Source organism: Sus scrofa, chromosome 9 (genome assembly GCF_000003025.6).
Source record: "Sus scrofa isolate TJ Tabasco breed Duroc chromosome 9, Sscrofa11.1, whole genome shotgun sequence".
Lineage (NCBI taxonomy): Eukaryota > Metazoa > Chordata > Mammalia > Artiodactyla > Suidae > Sus > Sus scrofa.
In genome coordinates this window covers 124,525,202-124,545,836 of record NC_010451.4, presented here as the reverse complement: position 1 = coordinate 124,545,836, position 20,635 = coordinate 124,525,202, and the positions used below count along the sequence as shown (strand labels likewise).

Here is a 20,635-nt window from a genome sequence, read left to right as displayed (position 1 = left end):
TCACTAATGGACAGATGATCTGTGCTGGGTCGGTGCTTGGCTGATGGGTCCAGCACAGCCTGACAGGAAGGGAGATCACCTGGTTCCAAGGGGCCTGGAATGAGCTGAGACACAGTGATCCTTGGGTATGGAGGACAGGGCATGACCACGCCACCAGCAGCCTCGGTGAGAAGAGGAGCAAGGAAGGTGGACCCCGCGGAAGGTGTGGACTGGAAAACATGAGCGCGCTTTGGCTCTGTCCCTGGGACAGAGCGGATGGACAAAAACAGACTGCATTTTGGGAAGCTTGGCATGGAATTCAGTTCCAGGGCCCGAGCTACCTGCCAGTGTCCAGAAATGGCCTTGTCATGCCAAGTGGAGGTAGTGGTGGAGTGGAGGAAGGAGGAGAGCTTCTTTTGTGGGAACCCCGCCCCTGCACAGCTGCCCCCCGCCATCTGTAGTCCCTTGCTATTCAAAATATCATCTGTAGGAATTCCCACTGTGGCTCAGCAAGTTAAGAACCCGGCGTAGTGTCTGTGAGGATACGAGTTTGATCCCGGGCCTCGCTCAGTGGTTAAGGATCTGGTGTTGCCACAAACTATGGCTTAGGTTGCAGATGAGACTCGGTTCCAGTGTTGCCATGGCTGTGGCATAGGCCCCAAGTGCAGCTCCAATTCGATCCCAACCTGGGAACTTCCATGTGCCGCAGGTTTAGCTGTAAAGAGAAAAAAAAAAAAGTCTATAGACCAGCAGCATTGGTCTCATTTGGGAGCTTATTAGAAATGCTCAAAAAAGGGAGAGAGTTCCCTGGTGGCCTAGGAGTCAAGGATCTGGCATTGTCACTGCTGTGGCATGGGTTCCATCCTTGCTGTGGGTGTGGCCAAAAAAGAAAAGAAATGCTGCATGTCAGGCAGGGCCAGGCGTAGGCTGAAGCCAAAGGGATGGTCCCCTCCAATGCAGTATCAAAATGACATTTTTTAAAACATCAAAGTATGCACAAATTTTACTTAGGAATAAAATATCATAATTTTAATTGAAGGCAGGATCTGACCCTGCCCTTGAATGACCCTGCCTCTCTCATCTCACCCTATTCTGGCCCTGATCTCAGGCCCCACCCAGACCCTTGGAATCAGAATCTACATTCTCACAAGATCCCCTGAGGATTCATGTGGACAGCAGTTTGAGAAGCACTGCTTTAAACAACACTTCCCTGTTCATAACAATCCCAAATCTTGGAATCCAGATAGTAACAAAACTGGAAAGGGATGGGGAGAGAGAAATTTCCAGAAGCATCTAACCGCATGTGTTTGCTTTGCCATTTGCCTGGGTTTGCACCCTGTTACCTTAAAATGATCCAGTGTTCTGTGGTTTAGCATGAATTCTTTTTTTTTTTTTTTCTTTTTAGGGCCACACCTGCAGCGTATGGAGGTTCCCAGGCTAGGGGTCGAATCAAAGCTGTAGGTGCCAGCCACAGCAACGCTCATGGAAATGCAGGATCCTTAACCCACTGAGCCAGGCCAGGGATAGAACCTGCAAACTTACTGTTCCTAGTTGGATTCGTTTCCACTGTGCCGTGACGGGAACTCCTAGCATGAATTTTTTACACGTTTTCTTTTGAAACAATTATAGAGTCATAGGAAGTTGCAGAGATAGTAAGGAGATATCCCATGTGCTCTCCACCCAGTTTCTTTCTTTTATTTTTTTCTCTTGCTTTTTAGGGCTGCACCCTTGGCATATGGAGGTTCCCCGGCTAAGAGTCAAATCAGAGCTATAGCTGCCGGCCTACACCACAGCCACAGCAGCACAGAATCCAAGCTGTGTCTGCAATCTACACCACAGTTCACGGCAACACCAGCTCCTTAACTCACTGAATGAGGCCAGGGATCAAACCTAGTCGGATTCACTTCCGCTGTGCCACGAGTGGAACTCCCTCCACCCAGTTTGCTGAAATGCTTACATGGTATGTAACTAGGGTACATACGATGAGCAAGTGTACCAAAATGGGGAAATGAACATTGGTGTAAAGTGTATTATGATTCTCTGTGACTTTATCACATGTGTAGACTCACGGAACCAACACGATGAAGATACAGAACTAGTTCATCACCACCAAGACCTCCCTGGAGCTATAGCTTTGCAGTCCCAGCCACCTCCCTTTCCTGGATCCCCATCCATCACCTTTGGCAACCCCTAATCTGTATAATTTCTAAGAATGCTGTGTCAATGGAATCACACAGTAGGCACCCTTCCGAGATGGGCTTTTATTCGCCCAGTGTGATGAACTGTGATCCATCTCAGTTATTGTGTTATCACTTTTCCTTTCTGTTTGTTCCTTTTTGTTGTACCACCGTCTAACTATTTACCTATTCTAGCCCATTTTTTGTTTTGTTTATCGTATCTGGTTATCGCAAATAAAGCTGATATGGCCAATCCTGTACAGGTTTTTGTGTAGACATGTTTTCATTTGTCTGGGGTAGATACCCAGGAGTGCAATTGCTGGATGATACAGTAGGTATATGTTCTTCAAGAAACTGCCAAACTATTTTTCGGAATAGCTTGCCATTTTACGTTCCCACTGGCAATGCATGAGAAACGCCGTTTCTCCACATCCTTGTTGGCATTTGACAGTGGCCTTTTTTTTTTTTCCCTTAGCCATTCCTTTGGTAAGTAGAGATATCTCCTCATGATCTTACTTCACATTTCTTAATGCCTGATGGATTGGACATTATTTCATGTACTTATTCGCCATCCATTTGCCCCCTTTGGCGAAATGTCTCTTCGTGTCTTTTGTCTGTTTTCTAATTGGACTGATAGTTTTGGTGTTTTGTTTGTTTGTTTTTTATTGTTGGGTTTTGAGGGCCTTTTCTATGTTCTAAATATGAATCTTAAGATACGTGGATTACAAATATTTTCTCCCAGTCTATAGCTTGTTTTTCAGTCCTCTCATTAGGGTCTTTCATAGAACTGAAGTTGTAAATTTTGTGATACACACTGTTTTTTATTTTACTTTTATACATGTCCTTTGATGTCATGTCTAAGAGTCTTTACCAAGCTGTGGGCCCAAAGATTTTCTACCATATTTTCATTTAAAGTTGTATACGTTTAAGAGTTTCCTTGGCTCAGGGGTAACAAACCTGAGTAGTATCCATGAGGACATGGGTTCGATCCCTGGCCTTGCTCAGGGGGTTAAGGATCCAGCGTTGCCTTGAGCTGTGGTGTAGGATCCAGCTGCAACTTGGATCCTTCGTTGCCATGGCTGTGGCATAGGCCAGCAGCTACAGCACCGATTCAACCCTTAGCCTGGTAACTTCCATATGCCACAGGTGTGGCCCTAAAAAGACAAAAGTAAATAAATAAATAAAGTTTTATACTTTTACATTTTATATGATTAAAATCTATCATCTACTTTTTTTCTTTTTTTTTTTTGTCTTTTTAGGGCTGCACCCACAGCATATGGAGATTCCCAGGCTAGGGGTCGAATCAGAGCTACAGCTGCCGGCCTACACCACAGCCACAGCAACACCAGATCCTTAACCCACCAAGTGAGGCCAGGGATCAAATCCGCAACCTCATGGTTCCTAGTCAGATTTGTTTCCACTGTGCCAAGACAGGAACTCCTATCATCTACTTTGAATTAAGCTTTGTACAGAGTCTGAGATTTAGGTTAAGTTGTTTTAATTTTTATTTTGGTTTTATTCTATGGCTGTCTAACTGCTCCAGCACCGTTTATTGAAAAGACTATCCTTTCTTCATTGAATTGTTTTTGTACCTTTGTCAAAAGTCAGTTGGCCATCCTTGTACGTGGCTATTTCTGGACTCTCTGTTCTGTTTCTTTGATCTGTGTATCTGTCTCCCTGCCAGTACCCCCACACTCTTTTTTTCTTTTTTTTACTTTTTTGTCTTTTTGCCATTTCGTGGGCCGCTCCCGCAGCATATGGAGGTTCCCAGGCTATGGGTCGAATCAGAGCTGTAGCCGCCTGACTACACCAGAGCCACAGCAACGCAGGATCTGAGCCACATCTGCAACCTACACCACAGCTCATGGCAATGACAGATCCTTAACCCACTGAGCAAGGCCAGGGATCGAACCTACAACCTCATGGTTCCTAGTCGGATTCGTCAACCACTGCACCACAACAGGTACTCCTACCCCACACTCTTGAATGTTGCAGCTATATAATATGGCTTAACTTTTGGATAAATCAATTTTCCCACTTTCTTCTTTTTTTAAAAAAAAGTTTTAACTATTCTAGCTCCTCTACCTTTCCATATAAAATTTAGCATTATTTTGTCATCTATGCAAAAAAAAAAAAAATTGTGCTGGGATTTTGATAGGAAATACGTTAAATTTATATATCGATTTGGGGAGAATTAATATTTTTGCTGTGTTGAGTCTTTTAATCCATAAACACAGTATGTCCCGATATACATTTAGATGTTCTTTGATTTTTTTCCCCCTTTTCCAGCTACACACGTGGCATGTGGAAGTTCCCAGGCCAGGGACTGATTCAGAGCTACAACTGCAACCTACGCCACAGATGTGGCAACACTGGATCCTTAACGTATTGAACCAGCCATGCCACAGAGACAAGCCAGATCATTAACCCAGTACACCACAGTAGGAACCCAGATCTTCTTTGATTTCTTTCAACATTTTATAGTTTTTAGCATACAAGTTCTGTATGTGTTTCGTTAAATTTATTCTTAAGTGTTTCATTTTTTGAAAGGTTATAAGCCATCTTGTATTTTATTTTATTTTATTTTATTTTATTTTATTTATTTTTTGTATTTTTGTCTTTTTCCAGGGCCGCACCCTCGGCATATGTAGGTTCACAGGCTAGGGGTCTAATCGGAGCTATAGTCGCTGGCCTACGCCAGAGCCACAGCAATGCGTGATCCAAGCTGCGTCGGCGACCAACACCACAGCTTACAGCAATGCCAGATCCCTAACCCCCTGAGCAAGGCCAGGGACCCAGTGTGCAACCTCATGGTACCTAGTTGGGTTCGTTAACCATTGAGCCATGATGGGAACACCTCACCTTGTATTTTAAATTTCAATTTCCATGTGTTTTTTGCTAGCGTATAGAAATACAGTTAATTTTCTTATGTTGGGAGTTCCCGTCGTGGCGCAGTGGTTAACGAATCCGACTAGGAACCATGAGGTTGTGGGTTCGATCCCTGCCCTTGCTCAGTGGGTTAACGATCTGGCGTTGCCGTGAGCTGTGGTGTAGGTTGCAGACGCGGCTCAGATCCCGCGTTGCTGTGGCTCTGGCGTAGGCCGGTGGCTACAGCTCCGATTGGACCCCTAGCCTGGGAGCCTCCATATGCCGCGGGAGCGGCCCAAGAAGTAGCAACAACAACAACAAAAAAGACAAAAGACAAAAAAAAAAAAATTTTCTTATGTTGATCTTATATCTTATGATCTTATGAACTCATTAGTTGTTGGGAATTCTAAGGCGACTTTCATGTCATATGCAAATAGAAATAGTCTTTTTTCCCCTGTTTTTGATCTCTATGTCTTTTATTTCTTTTTCTTGCTTTACTGAGCTGGCTAGAACTTCCTGTATCATGTTGAATAGCAGTGGCAAAAGCAGACGGCTTTGCCTTCTTCCTGACCTTAGGGAGAAAGCATTCAGTCTTTCACCATTCAGTATGATGTTTGCTGAAAGTGTTCGCAGATTTTTTTTTTTTTTTATTAATAGCCATACCTGTGGCATATGGAAGTTGCCAGGCTGGGGACTGAATCTGAATCTGACCTTTTAATCCACGGTGGCAGCCAGGTATCGAACCCACGCCTCCACAGTGACCAGGGCCACAGCAGTCAGATTCTTAAGCCACTGTGCCACAGCCATAACTCTTTGGATGTTCTTTATCATGTTGAAGAAGTTCTCTTCTATTTTTACTTCTCTGAGTTTTTACCATAAATGAATGTTGAATTTTGTCAGCTGCTTTTTCGGCATCAATTGATACAGTCATGTGATTTTTTCTTTTCTTTAGCCTGTTAATGTGGTAAATGGCATGTAATGATTTTTCAAATTTTGAAACAGCCTTCCATCCCCGGTTTACGTGCCACTTGGTCATGTTGTAAAAGTTTTTCTATATGTAGCCAGATTCTGTTTGCTAATATTTTGCTAATGATTTTTTCCATGCTTTGTACTCTCTTTGTCTGGTTTTGATATCAGAGCAGTACTGGCTTCATAAAATGAATCAGAGGGTGGGAGGGATGGACTGAGGGTTTGAAATTGGCATATGCACACTGAGATATATGGAATGATTGGCCACTGGGACCCTGCTGCATAACACAGAGAACTCTACCCGGTATTCTGTGATAAACTATATGGGAAAAGAATCTGAGAGAGAATGGATATGTGTGTATGTATGACTGGTCACTTTGCTGCACAGCAGAAACTATCACCACCTTGTGAATTAACTACACTTCAATAAAACTTAAAAAAAAATAAAATTCACCCTATCAAAAACAAGTGCTGAAATAAAATGAAAAAAAAAAAGAATTGGAAGGGGTTCCCTCCTTTTCTGTTTTCTAGGCAAGACTAGAATTTTTTTATTTCAGTTTTACTGAGGCATAGTTGACATAAACAATTTTAAGATATTTAAGTATACATCATGGTGATTAGGTATAAGTATACATTGTCAAAGGATTCCTCTCATCTAGTTAATTAACACATCCATCACCTCACCTATTTACAATTTTGGTGAGAACATTGAAGTTCTACCCTCTTAGCAGATTTAAATTATATAATACAGTGTTATTACAATGTTGTGATTTATAAGAAACACATATGTGGTCATCCATGTGTCTGCATTTATGTTTCTCGTATATATTGGTCTTTGTGCACAGTTCCTGGCGCACGGCTCCCCAAACCTTTGGAATTTCCTGAGTCCGAATCACAATGGGAGCATCTTTTGTTATAATACTTGGTCTCTTGCCTCAGTTCCTTTCCACCACAGCTAGGTCAGTGTTAACGAGGTGACTTTTGAAAAGCAACTAAGAATAGAAGGTTGGCGCTTTCAGTCCTAACCCCTGATTTCTGGGAAGGGAGAGGGGCTGGCGGTTGAATCAGTCACAAGTGGCCAGTGATTTAATCAATTGTGCCTAAACAGTGAAGCCTCCATAAAAAACCCAAAAGAAAATGATTCAAGACCTTCCAGGTTGGGAAAACAGAATGCTTCTTCATACCACCGGGCCATGTCCCAAACTCTCAGAGGCCCCAGATTCCGCAAGGACACAGGCTCCTTTGTTCTGGACTCCACCGTGTGGATCTCTTCATCTGGCTGTTGATTTGTATCCTTTAATGATATCCTTTGTACTAAATTGGTAATCTAGTGAGTAAATGAGTTTCCTGAGTTCTGTGAGCTTCTCTAGCAAATTAATCAAACACAAGGAGGCAGTCGTGGGCATCTCTGATTTATATTCAGTTGGTTAGAAGTATAGCTAACAACCTGGGCTTGTCTCTGGTATATGAAGTCCAAGGAGTGGGTCATGGAAGACTCCAGTCTGTGGCCACTTGGTCAGAAGCACAGGAACAACCCGAGCTTGGACTCTGGCATCTGAAGAGGAAGGGGTGGTGCAGTAAGACTGAACCCTTAACCTGTGGGATCTGAAGCTGTCTCCAGGTAGATAGTGTCAGAATTGAGTTGCATTGTAGGACATCCCACTAGTGTCCAAGAATTGCCTGGTGATGTGGGAACTACACACATATACACGCATACGTTAGAATTGGGTATTAAAATCATTGGACTTGTCAATTATAGTCGCCGTGTTTTACCTTAGATACTTCTGTAGCATTGGGTTTATCTTCTTCAAATGTTTGGTGGAATTCTTCAGTAAAACCATGTAGGCGTTACACATTTTTATAGTCAAAATTCGATTTGATCTTAACAACCTTGCAAAGAAGGCATTTTACAGATACAGAAACTTAAGGCTCAGAGAAATTAAGTGACTTACCTAAGATCCAGAAATCTTAGGATCCCAAGTTCGGTGATATTTCCATAATACCACAGTTTCTGAGTTAGATACGCAATACCACAGTTCCTGAGTTAGCTATCACTAGGCAGACTTTTTAAACATTTAGAATCTCTATGTGAAAAAAACAAGGGGGGGGGGAGTTCCTGTTGTAGCTCGGTGAGTTAAGAACCTGGCTAATATCCATGAGGATGCAGCTTCGATCCCTGGCCTGGTTCAGTGGATTAAGGATCTGGCGTTGCCACAAGCTATGCCATAGGTCACAGATGTGGTTCGGATCTAGAGTTGCTGTGGCTGTGGGGTAGGCCGACAGCTGCAGCTCCCTTTCAGCCCTTAGCCTGAGAACTTCCGTATGCCAGGGGTGCAGCCCTAAAAGGGAAAAAATAAAAAATAAATAAAAAGGATCTCTTTGGGGAACAAAGAGAATAATTGTGTCTTCTCCTGGACAGTATTATTTAGCCGAGTTCCAGCTACTTTCTTGCCTGACATTCCATTCAAATTAGAGGATCGTAAGGCAATTAGTGAATTGCAGAGCACAAGACCTAAGTGCTGTTAGTACAGTCATAAGTGTATGGTCTGAAAGATCGCTGCTCAGATTACGTGGCATTGACAGAGTCAAGTGCAGAGCCCCAGAGGCAAGGCAAACAAAAATGTCTGGAGAGAGGAGGAAATCCTACTTCCCATGGTCCCGGAACATCCTCTGGGAAGTTTTGATGGGTCGTCTTCCCCCGTCCCTCATCACCAGGCCATAAACTTCCTGCCAGGAATGACTGTCTCTTTTAAGATAGGACTTTTCACCGTCTTTACTGTTTCTTCTGCGAGTTTTTCCTCCAGCTCAGAGCATGTCACTCCCCCTTCCGTGGCCTTCAGTGACTCCCTACTTTCTACATGTTCCATCTTCATGGTTGTTGTCTATGTATTTCTGTTGTTCTCAAACTTTAGAGAACAGAAGAATCACCTGGGGAAACTAATTTTATTTATTATTATTATTATTATCATTATTATTATACTTTTTTTAGGGCTGCACCTGTGGCATATGGAAGCTCCCAGGCTAAGGGTTCCATCAGAGCTGCCGCTGCCGCCCCTTGCCACAGCCCCAGCAACGCAGGATCCGAGCTGCATCTGCGGCCTACACCACAGCTCACAGCAATGCTGGATCCCCGACCCACTGAGCGAGGCTAGGAATCAAACCTGCATCCCATAGATACTAGTTGGATTCGTTTCCACTGCGCCACAATGGGAACTCCAGAGAAACTAATTTTAAAAGTAGACTGTTAAGCCCAATCCAGAGATTTCAATTCAGTAACTCTGGACTGGGACCGAAACATCTGCATTTGAATAGCCTCCTGGTCCACAGGATACATGTTGACCAAACAATGGCATAATGGTCATACTCCTTGGCTTGGCTTTCAGCGCCCTCTGAAGTTTGATTCCCACTTGCTTAGTTAGCCAACAGTGCCCCTCCTTCACCCTCACCCCTCCCTACGAAGCCTCCTAGGGCCCCGCCATAGTGGTTAAGACTAAACCAGTTGGGGAGCATACTTTCCACTATGTAATTTCTGGATATTTCCTGGAATGCCTCACTCTCCTTGGAAGGACAAAATTATCTCTCCTGTCCTTTCCCCCTTGCCCTTAGTATCACAGTTTCAGCAGTGTTGTTCAAACTATAGGTTGCCACCCATTAATAGGTTGTGACAGCTTTTTATTTAAATTTATAATTACTCGAATACCTTGGAAAATACGTAACGTGTTTCAGTTAATGATACGTATATATTTATATATCACATGTATGTATTGTGTCAGTATTAAAATGTATTTCTTACTGAGGGTTGTAGTAAAATACCAACAACAATGTTGAAAGCCACAGCTATAGCACTCACCCAGTTTGTCTCTCATTAGGGCCATCAGCGTGGCCTTCTGCTTCTCCATTATTGTGAACCTTTGGAGAATAATAGATAAAGCCAGCTTTACTCTCTTATCCCTCTAACATCCATCATGCTGTTTTGTGCTCAATACATGTTAACTGAATTGAATCGACTACATGATCATTGTCACGACTCTTCGGGGTTAAACTATATCAGATCAAGAATACATTTTTTTTTTTTTTTTAGGGTGTAGGATTGGGGGTAGTCCTTTCAAAAATTGCTTCTTTGTGAGACAGTGAACTTTGAAGCATTGCCAGGAGAAGTGGCCCCTCATCTTGGCCTGAAGAAAAGGGTAACATTTTCTAAGGCAGTGAGGTTGCTTCGTGCAACCTATTTCCTCTGGAAGTTCTGGAGTGTGGTCTGAGGAATGGAGCAGGTGACTCTGGATCAGCATGGCCCAGTGGAAGGAACCCTGAAGGCAGGTGGTTACATGAGCCTCTTGGTATAGCATTTGTTGAGCATGTGTTGCTCAATAAACAAGTCACTGTGCGGAGTGCTTAAGAGCCCAAGAGGGCTTTGGCATGGGTGACAGACTGAACCACTTCTGGACCACAGACATGTTTGCTTAAGCCTGCACAGTGTGTCAAGTGGCCACATAATAGGTCAAGGTTGTTTGAATTGTGAATCATCCTACATTCAGCTTGCTTTTCACATATATGTTAACTGCACATCCCTGGCTTTGAAGAATTCAGTACAGAAGAGGAGTGAAAGCATAAACTTTCAGAAACAATGTCCAGACCAGGTCCCTTGAATAGGATGCACAGGTAGCTAGTAAATCAGTAAGTCCAGCAACGGAGGATGTTGCCAGAGCAGGCAAGCTGAATGTGGGATAGAGCTGAACTTCAAATGAAAAGTTTGGGCAAGTGGAGGGAACAAAGAAGGTACTTTTTATAAGACAGGGAAAGGAAGGAAGGTCTGGCTTATTGCGGCAGAGGATCTGTGACAGCCAAAGGCCATGTGCAAGTGAACTTGAGGAAGACGGGGATATAAAGGCCAAAGGAAGAGAAGTGCTGTGGCATTTACTCAGATATCAAAATTTACTCAAATATCAACTTATTGTTGGCCTCAAAATACAACTTGAAAACGGGTGAAATAATATCACTCTGAAAAAGCAAAGGTGATACACTTGTTAGAATGGTTTAAATCCAAAAAAACCGACACCACCAAATGCTGGCAGGGATGTGGAGCAGCAGGAACACTCCTTCATTGCTGGTGGGATGCGAAGCGGTACAGCCACTTTGGAAGACACTTTGGTAGTTCCTTGCAAAATTAAATGTAGTCTTACTATATGTTTCGGCTGTCACACTCCTAGGTATTTACCTGAGTTGAAAATTTATGCTCACTCAAAAAACCTGCACCTGAGTGTTATATCAGCTCTGTTCATAATCCGTGAAAATTGGAAGCAACCAAGATGTCCTCCCATCGGTGAATGAATAAACCAACTGGTACATCTAGACAGCAGAGTAAGATTGTTCAGCAATATGAAGGAGTTATGAAGCCAGGAAAAGACATGGAGGAAGCTTCAATACAAACTGCTAAGTGAAAGAAGTAAAAAGCTCAGTGGTTCCCAGCAGTCAGGAGGAGGGAGAGGGATGACTAGGTAGACCACACAGTGGACTTTGAGGGCGGAGAAAGCATTTTCTATGAAACTATAACGTGGACACATATCATTATGCATTTATCCAAACCCACAGAACTGTACAACACAAAGAGTGAATCTTAAAGTGTGGTCTATAGTTAATAATAACATGTCCGTATGGGCACCTCAAATGTAATGAATACGCCACACTAATGCAAGGTAGTAATACGAGGGGAAATGGGAGGGGGGGTTGGAAGTGAGTACATAAAACTCTACGTGGTATCTGCTCAATTGTTCTTCGAACCTAAAACTGTGCTTTAAAAAATGAAGTTTATTATTTTTTTAAACTCTAAGAGATTTCACATTGGGTTCACAGTGGATTACGACTCCAGCTGCAGCAGTTCTGGTCGTGGAGGAGGTACAGGTTTGATCCCCAGCTGGGCACAGTGCATTAAGGATCCAGTGTTGCCACAGCTGTGGTATAGGTTGCAGCTGTGGCGGCAGTTCAATCCCTGGCCCAGAACTTGCATGTGCCGTGGGTGCTGTCATTAAAAAAATAATTTAGGAGTTCTCATCGTGGCGCAGTAGTTAACGAATCTGACTAGGAACTATGAGGTTGCAGGTTCGATCCCTGTCCTGGCTCAGTGGGTTAAGGATCTGGCGTTGCTGTGAGCTGTGGTGTAGGTCGAAGACACGGCTCTGATTCCGCGTTGCTGTGGCTCTGTCGTAGGCCGTGGGCTACAGCTCCAATTAGGCCCCTAGCCTGGGAACCTCCATATGCCGCAGGTGCGGCCCTAGAAAAGACAAAAAAAAAAAAAAATTAAAAAAAAATTTTAAAGTAGGAGTTCCATTGTGGCGCAGCAGAAACAAATCCTACTAGTAACCATGATGTTTCAGGTTCGATCCCTGGCACCGCTCAGCGGGTTAAGGATCCAGTGTTGCCCTGAGCTGTAGTGTAGGTCGCAGGTGAAGCTCAGATCCTGCATTGCTGTGGCTGTGGTGTAGGCCAGCAGCTGCAGCTCTGATTGGACCATTAGCCTGGGAACTTGCATATGCCACTGGTGCAGCCCCAAAAAGCCAAAAAAATAAAATTAAATTAAATAAATAAAAAAATTTAAAAATTAAAATTCTCTCTCTTGATGAGAATTATTTTTAAGTTTAAAGAGCTACATCAAGGTAATCCTGTGTAAATTACACAGCCAGCCTTGCCACCCAAGCCCCTTTTCCCTTGTAGAATACATCAGCTACACAGTAAGTCCACACCGCCTTCCCTCAGCCATATAAGCTCAGGCCCTCTTGAATTTATACAGTGAACCCCCTTGGAAGTAAGAACCTTCATTCCTTCCTAGTTTGCTGAATATTCGCATGAAAATGAAATGGGGCTTGTCTGATAAATTTGAAAAGGCAACATCCCAAATTTTTTTCAGCAGGAAAAAAAAAAAAGAAAATTTTCTGCGGCTGAACTTTGCTCAGCCAACTGTAATGATGGTTTTCTGGCCCGATTGTTAATTCTCTCTAATTATGAAGGCGCCCCTTTAAATTTGTTTTGGTGATTTTCCTCTTCCGAGTAGCTAGAAGAGGCAATCAGCTCCCCTTTCATATTATGGGAAGGCATCTTCTTTTTTCTTTTTAAAAAATTAGTCCTCCACGTTGGAATGTCTGGTCATGATCCTGGTGGTAAATTCCAGTCTGTTGCTCTATGTATTGGCTTTGCTTGCAAGGTGCTTGTTTTAAGACTCTCTACGCTTATCAGGAGGACCTTTAAACCTGGATTAATCCCCCTTGGAGTTCTAAATCCTTTTGCCTTGGGGGCTGAAATCTGGTTCCTTAACCTTTTGAATCACCAACGTTTGCTTTGAAAGTTGGCAATTTTCTGTTTAAATGGCAGGAGAGATGGGAACTAAGCCTTACAGAGCTGAGCACATTGATTTCAGTTATCACCTTTAATCCATGCCTCTTCATAATGTGTGGTTTTCTTTTCTTAATTAGAAAGAGCCAGGGATTATCTGCACAAAACCGGAAGGTTTATTGTCATTGGCGGGATTGTCTCTCCTGTCCACGACTCCTATGGAAAACAGGTGGGTCCTCTTCTGCCCCCCTCTTCCGTGGCCCCCCTTCCTGACCTGAGGGCTCCCCTGGTATAATACTGCCCCACTGCCATTGCTCTTAGGATTCCTGGAAACACAAAATAGCCAGGAACAGGTGTCCTGCTTCCCGTCTCTGGACCACAGTCTGACCTGAGTGGATCAGGTCAGATGGGTGGGTGTGGGCAGCAGCTGGGAGAAACAGCTGCCCGCGACCTGGCCCAGTTGGAACTGATTAAAAGAAGAGCAGGCACACCTGCTGAGGGCCAAATGCGACCTGGCGACTCATTATGGGCTAGGCACTCTTTCCTGGGATTTTAGAAGAAAAAGACCTATCCCTCTTATAATCTGATTTAGAATTCATTTCCCTGCCCCTCCATCCCTGCTGCACATCTCAGACCATGTAGAAGCTCTCCTGGTCCTTCCTCTCCTCCCCCAGGTCCAACTTGGTGGGTTCTGGGGACATCACCAGCCAGACCGAGCCGTGAGACAAGGCAGCACTTGCCAAGTTAAGTCTCATGCCTGTGCTGGGCGAACACTGGCTGCTCGGTCAGTTCGAGGCTCACTTGTGGCCCTGTTGGGGGTACACTGCACACACCTTCTAACTCCCGCCCCCCACCCCCTGCCCTTCCATGGCTGTGTGTGGCAGATGGACACGAAGAGGGCTCACACCTCATTCTCTGTCACCACTGAACAACGCTGCATTTTTATAGTGGGGTGGCTTGGGATGAAGACTTGGGGAGGCTGTGGGGTCACAGCGAACCTCCCAACCACTGCTCTGTTGCTTCCCAGGGCCTTGTGTCGAGCAGGCACCGTCTCATCATGTGTCAGCTGGCCGTCCAGAACTCCGATTGGATCAGGTAGGGCTGGCCCCATGAGGCCAGAGGTGGGTGGCCCTGCTCCCTGGGGATGGGTGGAAAAAAGGAAGAGTCCCCACAGCAATTTGGACCCCACAGGAGATGGGGGTAGGTATTAGCCCCACGCAGGCAATAATTACGTAAACATTCTGGGGTGGCCCAACTGATGACTTTATTTTTTAACCAAGCTATGGAGCCCATGAAACTGAAGAGAGGACTTTCAGGGTTTCATCTGCTCTGGCACTTTTGAATTCAGGGATACACGCCGAGCTTCCAAACACGTCTTTGGGACTGGGGTGAGGCAGGGCCAGAAAATGAGAAGTACCCTTCCCCTCCATCCCTGCTCACTTCCCTGAGCTCTTGCTACCTTTCAGGGAGTGTCCCCTGGCCTGGGCTCTTCCCTGTTCCTGAACTCAGGCTCCCTAGGGTGCACAGAGGTGCGGGGCGAGCCCGCGCTGGCCGCCTTTCCCTCCAATGGTCCCTGCACAGTCCTCTCGCTGAGATGGCAAACCGTCATCCGTCCTCCGTTAGCCGCTGGGCTTGTGGTGTAATTAAAGCAAGCTTCCACTAATTATGCTAATTGTGCTCCCCCAAGCTCCTGCGGTTATAATTTGCATAAGAAGATGACGGTTAAAAAAAAATAAGGGCACACCATTTGTACTGTAATTTCCCCCCATGGAAAAATAAGCAGCACCTAGAGGTTTCCATGAAAGGAGAGAAATGAAGGGCAGTTGACCTCAGAATGAGGGCTGCAGAGAGTGAGCGGAGACAAGATGGGGTGGGCGGAAATGAGGGCAGCGAAGGAAAGCAACAACAACAATGAAATTGTGATCCAGGCCGTCCGTGTGCAGGGATTTGTGTGAGCAGCCTTGCCCTGTACAGACCTCTCGTCCCCCACCCCCGACTTAGACGTCAGCTAGGGAGACGGCTCGGAGGAAGGCAAGGAGCTTGAGAGCCAACAGCGCATCTGTGATCCAGTCAGGAGAGACGTGAAGCCCCTCGCACTGTACCTCATGACCTCAGGATCTCAGGGGACAAGGGGACCAGTCAGGACATTCTGGGCAGGAGACTGTTACTGCTTGTATGTGACTAGAAGCTTCTGAAATAACTCCCTCATTCAGTCAACAAATCCTTACTGAACACTCACGGCCTGCCCTGCCCTGCCCTGCTCCAGGCACTGGGACAGCCAGAATCTCGAGAATTGAGGCTTGGAGCTAGCTTTAGAGATAGGGGCTGGGCACGCTGGGGCCTGTTTAGCCAGGTCAGGTGTCTGCTCATCTCAAGGGGGGAGAGTGGTCAGGGATCTTCGGGGAACCAGGCCCAGGGCAAGCTGGGTCTCGAAGGGTTCTTAGTTTGTGAGCTCTCCGCTCTGGGAACTTTCGGTGTGCTGCGTGATGGGAGGTGGGCAGGGAGCGTTCAGCTGCTAAGAACATGTTTGAGAAACATCCCAGTTTAGCAGCTCATTAAGTTGGCAGTTAAGCCCGAGTGCTCTATCAGTCTGGCGCTGGATCCCTGCTCACTTTCCATCCTGGAAGTGCAGCAGGTGTGGGCCAGTCTTCCGGGCCGTGCCTTGGGATCTGGCTGTCATGATCACCTCCATGCCCACAGAGCGCCCCACTGCACAGGGAGGTGGACACATGCAGATTCCCCAGGGCAGGTAACTGCAGTCACCACTGGATGAGGGCCTGGCTCATTGAATTCTTATCACAATCCCGTAAGATCCAGAGAGTTCCCGTTTTGCAGGTAAGAATCAGAGCAAGATGCTATACTAGTCCCCTTGGATATAAAACACATTGACCCCTTCTCATAACCCCACAAGAGAGCTATTATTCTCAGTTCTGTTCTACAGATGGGAATGTGAGCACCAAAGGTCAGCTAACCTTCCCCAAAAACCCCACAGTTGGGAAGATCAGGTGCTGGGATTAACCCTGGCCGGTCTGGTACCAGCATCTGTTCACGTGACCCTCTGTCATACTCCTCTCATTTTGCAGAGGGGAAACCGAGGGGCAGGAAGGTGATCTGAGCCCATGTTGTATCCGATTCGAGATCTAAGTCCACGGTATGACCAGGTCTGCTAAGCTTGTTGAGTGCTGTGTCCGTAAGGATAGAGTGTGAGAATGGAAACCAAGGGAAACATCTTTCTGATTGTCAGGGTGGACCCGTGGGAGTGCTACCAGGACACCTGGCAGACGACCTGCAGCGTTCTCGAACACCATCGGGACCTCATGAAGGTGAGCTGGGCCCAACAGCCCACAGAAGCCGGGCAGGCCAGGCAAAGGGTGTCTCCTGCTTCTTGGCCATTAGTGGCGGAGGCCAGGCTCTGAGCAGCACCCAGGAGGGCAGTGACTTAGGAACCCAGAGCAGCACCAGAGGCTGCTCCCTGCCTGGATGTGACCTGGGGACAGTTTTCATCTTCTGGCAGTGAGTTTGAGGTGGGCTTAAGATCACAGCTGGAAAACTTTGGAAAGGGAGGAGAGAAGGAGGACCAGACAAAGAAAGTCAGGAGGAGAGGGGGCGCTGGGCAGAGGAACCAGCATCCAGGTCCTCCTGCCGCACATCTTGGGCACCCAGCGGTCCTCTCACTGCAGCTTAGCACGCTGGGACTGGAGTGCTCCTGACCCACGGGCATCGCCGTCATGAGAACATTCCTCCTCACGAGAGCCCGAGGGGAGTTCCCGTCATGGCTCAGTGGTTAACAAATCCGACTTGGAACCATGAGGTTGTGGGTTCAGTCCCTGGCCTCACTCAGTGGGTGAAGGATCCAGCGTTGCCATGAGCTGTGGTGTAGGTCGCAGATGCGGCTCAGATCCGGCGTTGCTGTGGCTGTGGTGTGGGCCGGCAGCTATGTTGATCTTTGTCTGTGGCTGGGGAGGGCTCAGCATCAGGCTCAGCAGAGGTGAGGAGGATGGATTGCTCTGATTCGACCCCTAGCCTGGGAATCTCCATATGCTGCGGGTGTGGCTCTAATAAGACAAAAAAAAAAAAAAAAAAAAAGAGTCTGCGGGCAGATGGTGTTCTCAGCCTCGTTTTATCTGTGGGTAAGAGGAAGCACCGAGAGGTGAATTGGGGTCTCTGAGGACACAGTGACTGCCTAGTCCACACAAGGGGTGCCCGGGCTGGCGGCAGGAGGCAGTGACAGAGGAGCTGGTTGCTGGTAAGCACAGGTTCCACACCAGCCAGCAGCACCGGCCGCATGTGCAGAAAGCAGCCTTCGCAGATCAATACCAACCCATCGACTCCCACCCAGACAGGATGAAAAGCCCGCCCACCGAGACAGGCTGCAGTCCCTCCTCCTCCCTCCGCTGAGCCTGATGCTGAGCCCTCCCCAGCCCCCGGCAGAGATCAAAATGGCATCTTCGGGACACAGGGAGCGCCTCCCTCCCACCTGCGTTTGCCGTCAGAGGGCCTGTCAGAATCTTCTCCTTGGAGGGCTCTCAGCAGCCCCAGAGCCCCCACACTCCACCAGCTGTGCACAGTGCTTTATTTCAACAGTGCTGGATCTTGGGGGCTCCAGGCCACCCAGGAAGTCAAGAGCAAGGGCAGTAGAAAGGACTGGCTGGCTGCGGCTTCACCTGTTAAGTTCCTTCCCCGTGGAATTGAAGAAATCCCATCCCCCTTCTTTCTGCTTTCAGAACCCTTCACACACATCCTGAGTCTGTCCTGGGCCCCCTGGAAAGGACTCTGACATAGAGTGGCGCTGACCTGCTCCTCTGGGCTGGTCTGAACAGCAGCAGTGATCAAAGACCTCTCCTCTTGCTGTATAAGGATGTATCGGTCAGGACAGGCTAAGATAGGCCAACATCCTTCACATCTCAGTGGCTTCACATGAGTGAATTTCTCACACTACATGTCAGCTGGGGACGCGGCTGGGGACCAGCGCTCCTTCTGCTCACCCAGGAGCTGCAGGCTGCACGATGGAAGGGAGGAACCAGGGGCCCCGCAGGCAGGCCTGAGCCCTGGCTATACCAGCCAGGAAGCCTGGCTGCTGTTTCTGCTGTCTAGATGTCTGGGCTTCTCGAACCCTCCCTCTGTTACTCATGCCCAGAGGCAGGAGTCTGGGCCAGTGATGCTTGGCTGGGGCCGCAGCTGTTGCGGTCATGGTCATAGACCCGCAGCTAATGTCAGTCATGATGCACTTTGGAGTGGGAGCTTGGAGCTGCCTGTCTCCCCAGTCCCAGCGTCAGGCCTGTGTTCCTGCGTGGAAAGCAAACCTCTTGGGGGGGGAGGAGAGAGACGCGGGATGGATAGGTGATACAGGCTTTTGAGAACATGGGAGCACGTGGGGGCAGAGTGGAGCAGGTGGCTAGCACTGTTCTCCTCCAGCACCAAACAGGTCCAATGGGACGAATGATGCACACGCTGCAGGAGGAAGAAAGTCCTCAGTTACCACACCAGTTATTTGATGGGCATGTGGCATTTTCTTTCCTGGAGGTGAAATCATAATAAAAAAGGGCAGACTGTCCCCTCCACTCCACTGGCTGCAGCTGGGCGGAGACTCCCACAAAGCCGGCTGAGAAGACCCCCGTGGTCCCCGACCTCAGCTGGCCCCCAGATGTGGCCGGATGCTGTCGTGACCATCTCCTGTCAGGAATACTGCAGCAGTGACAGGTCACCCCACAAGAGGGAATGCCTGCCCTTCCAGGGCTTGGGAGGACTCACACGCTGCTCTGGCTGCGGGATTGCGGGTGGAAGATGTCTTGGAGGGTGACCTCAGCCCTGGGACTTGGGGACCCTCTGGCAGCCAGACTCAGTAATGCGGAAAGGGTGATGGTTGGCTTTCAGGGAAGGGACCTTGAATAAGCAAGGGCTCTGGGAAGCTAAACAGATTGAAAATTCATCCTTTGTTTCTCTCTCCCACCCACTCAGGCAAAGGGGCGGGGGTTGCTTCTGGGTCAGCTGTGAAGAATGCTGCGTTATCAGTTCTGTGTTTTCTGTGGCCCTAGAGAGAAGCAGCGGGCCAGATAACACGGGACAATGGATAATACACATAGAATTTCCGTTTGGCTCTGGAATGTGCATTCACACTGTGAGCAGGCGCAAGAGTGCCCAGAACCCCGCCCCCCCTTCCTGCAGCACAAACACATCCTGCTCTGCCTGGCACCACTCCCGGCCTGGCCCTGCCATTGGCATCTCTGGCCTGGAGAGGTGGCAGGTGGTGATAGCGCCTGGTGTTTGTATGACCTTTCCCAAGCTTGTACAGCCCTTTTGCAGACATGACCTCATTTGAGCCCCATGAAGCAAGGGGGGGTGGAGGGGCAGGTATGCATGATCCGCAGGAGGTCACAACGTGTACAAAGTTCCTGCTACATGCCGGATGCACTAGAGGCACTCGGTGTGTGTTCGCTTGGGTAATCTTGCCGCAACCCAGAAAGGCAGCTCTGTTCCCTCTGTGTGTCAGGTTCCTGAATGGAGATTCAGGGGCAGTTAAGTAGCTATCCAAGGTCACACAGCCAGAGGGGGGCAGAGCTCAAACTCGAACCCAAGTCTGTGCATCAACACATCCCGTGCTTTTTCCCATTGAGCTCTCTTGCCTCCTGCCAGCCTCGTGTGGTCATGGGACAGCTGGGTCTAGAACCCACCCCAGTCCTCTTTCGCAGCTCCAGGACACCTCACGATGGTGGACAAGCAGATGAGCATTTGGCAATAACTGGGAAACGCTTGCGTAAGTCACTTGGCTAATGTCACCGACTCTGCCCTTCTTCCCCTAGCGGGTGACTGGCTGCATCCTCTCCAATGTTAACACACCCTCCATGACACCTGTCATCGGACAGCCCCAGAATGAGACCTCCCAGCCCATTTACCAGAACAGCAATGTGCCCACCAAGCCCACGGCAGGTAAGGAAACGTTGCTATAGAACAGTGGTCCTCAAGCTTCAGAATTGCCTGGATGGCTTGTTCAAATCCAGATCGCTAAATGCCACCCCAGAATTTGATTCAGTGGGGCTAGGAGGAAAAGAATTTGCGCTTTTAAAAAGGTGACGCTGATGCTCTGGTCCAGGGACTGTACTTTGGGAACTCTTAATATAGAGCATCAGAGAGAAAGAGCCGCAGTGAAAGAGACAGGGACAGAGACAGAGAGAGAGACGGGGTGATGGTGCGCATTTTACGTAAATGTGGTTGCCTTAACCGGGGATCGAAGCTGCAAAGGGGGAGTTTTCTCTGCCTTTTCCAAGGGGTTGAGGATCTTGCCCAGGGTCACAGAGCAGGGATGTAGCGGGGCCAGGAGT

General features: G+C 47.5%; 1 protein-coding gene across 7 annotated transcripts in view; it reads left to right on the top strand.

Moving 5' to 3' along the window:
• Nucleotides 1-20,635, top strand: part of NMNAT2 (nicotinamide nucleotide adenylyltransferase 2) — a 202,448-nt gene that overhangs the window by 152,075 nt on the left and 29,738 nt on the right. For 6 of the 7 annotated variants that reach the window (XM_021063806.1, XM_021063804.1, XM_021063805.1 and 3 more), the window contains 4 exons: nt 13,457-13,545; nt 14,344-14,411; nt 16,561-16,639; nt 20,117-20,243. In XM_021063806.1, coding sequence (XP_020919465.1) covers nt 13,457-13,545; nt 14,344-14,411; nt 16,561-16,639; nt 20,117-20,243 — 363 coding nt within the window. Of the gene's footprint in view, nt 1-9,180; nt 11,352-13,456; nt 13,546-14,343; nt 14,412-16,560; nt 16,640-20,116; nt 20,244-20,635 lie in introns of those variants that run through there. The other variant, XM_021063810.1, reaches the window with a different exon arrangement.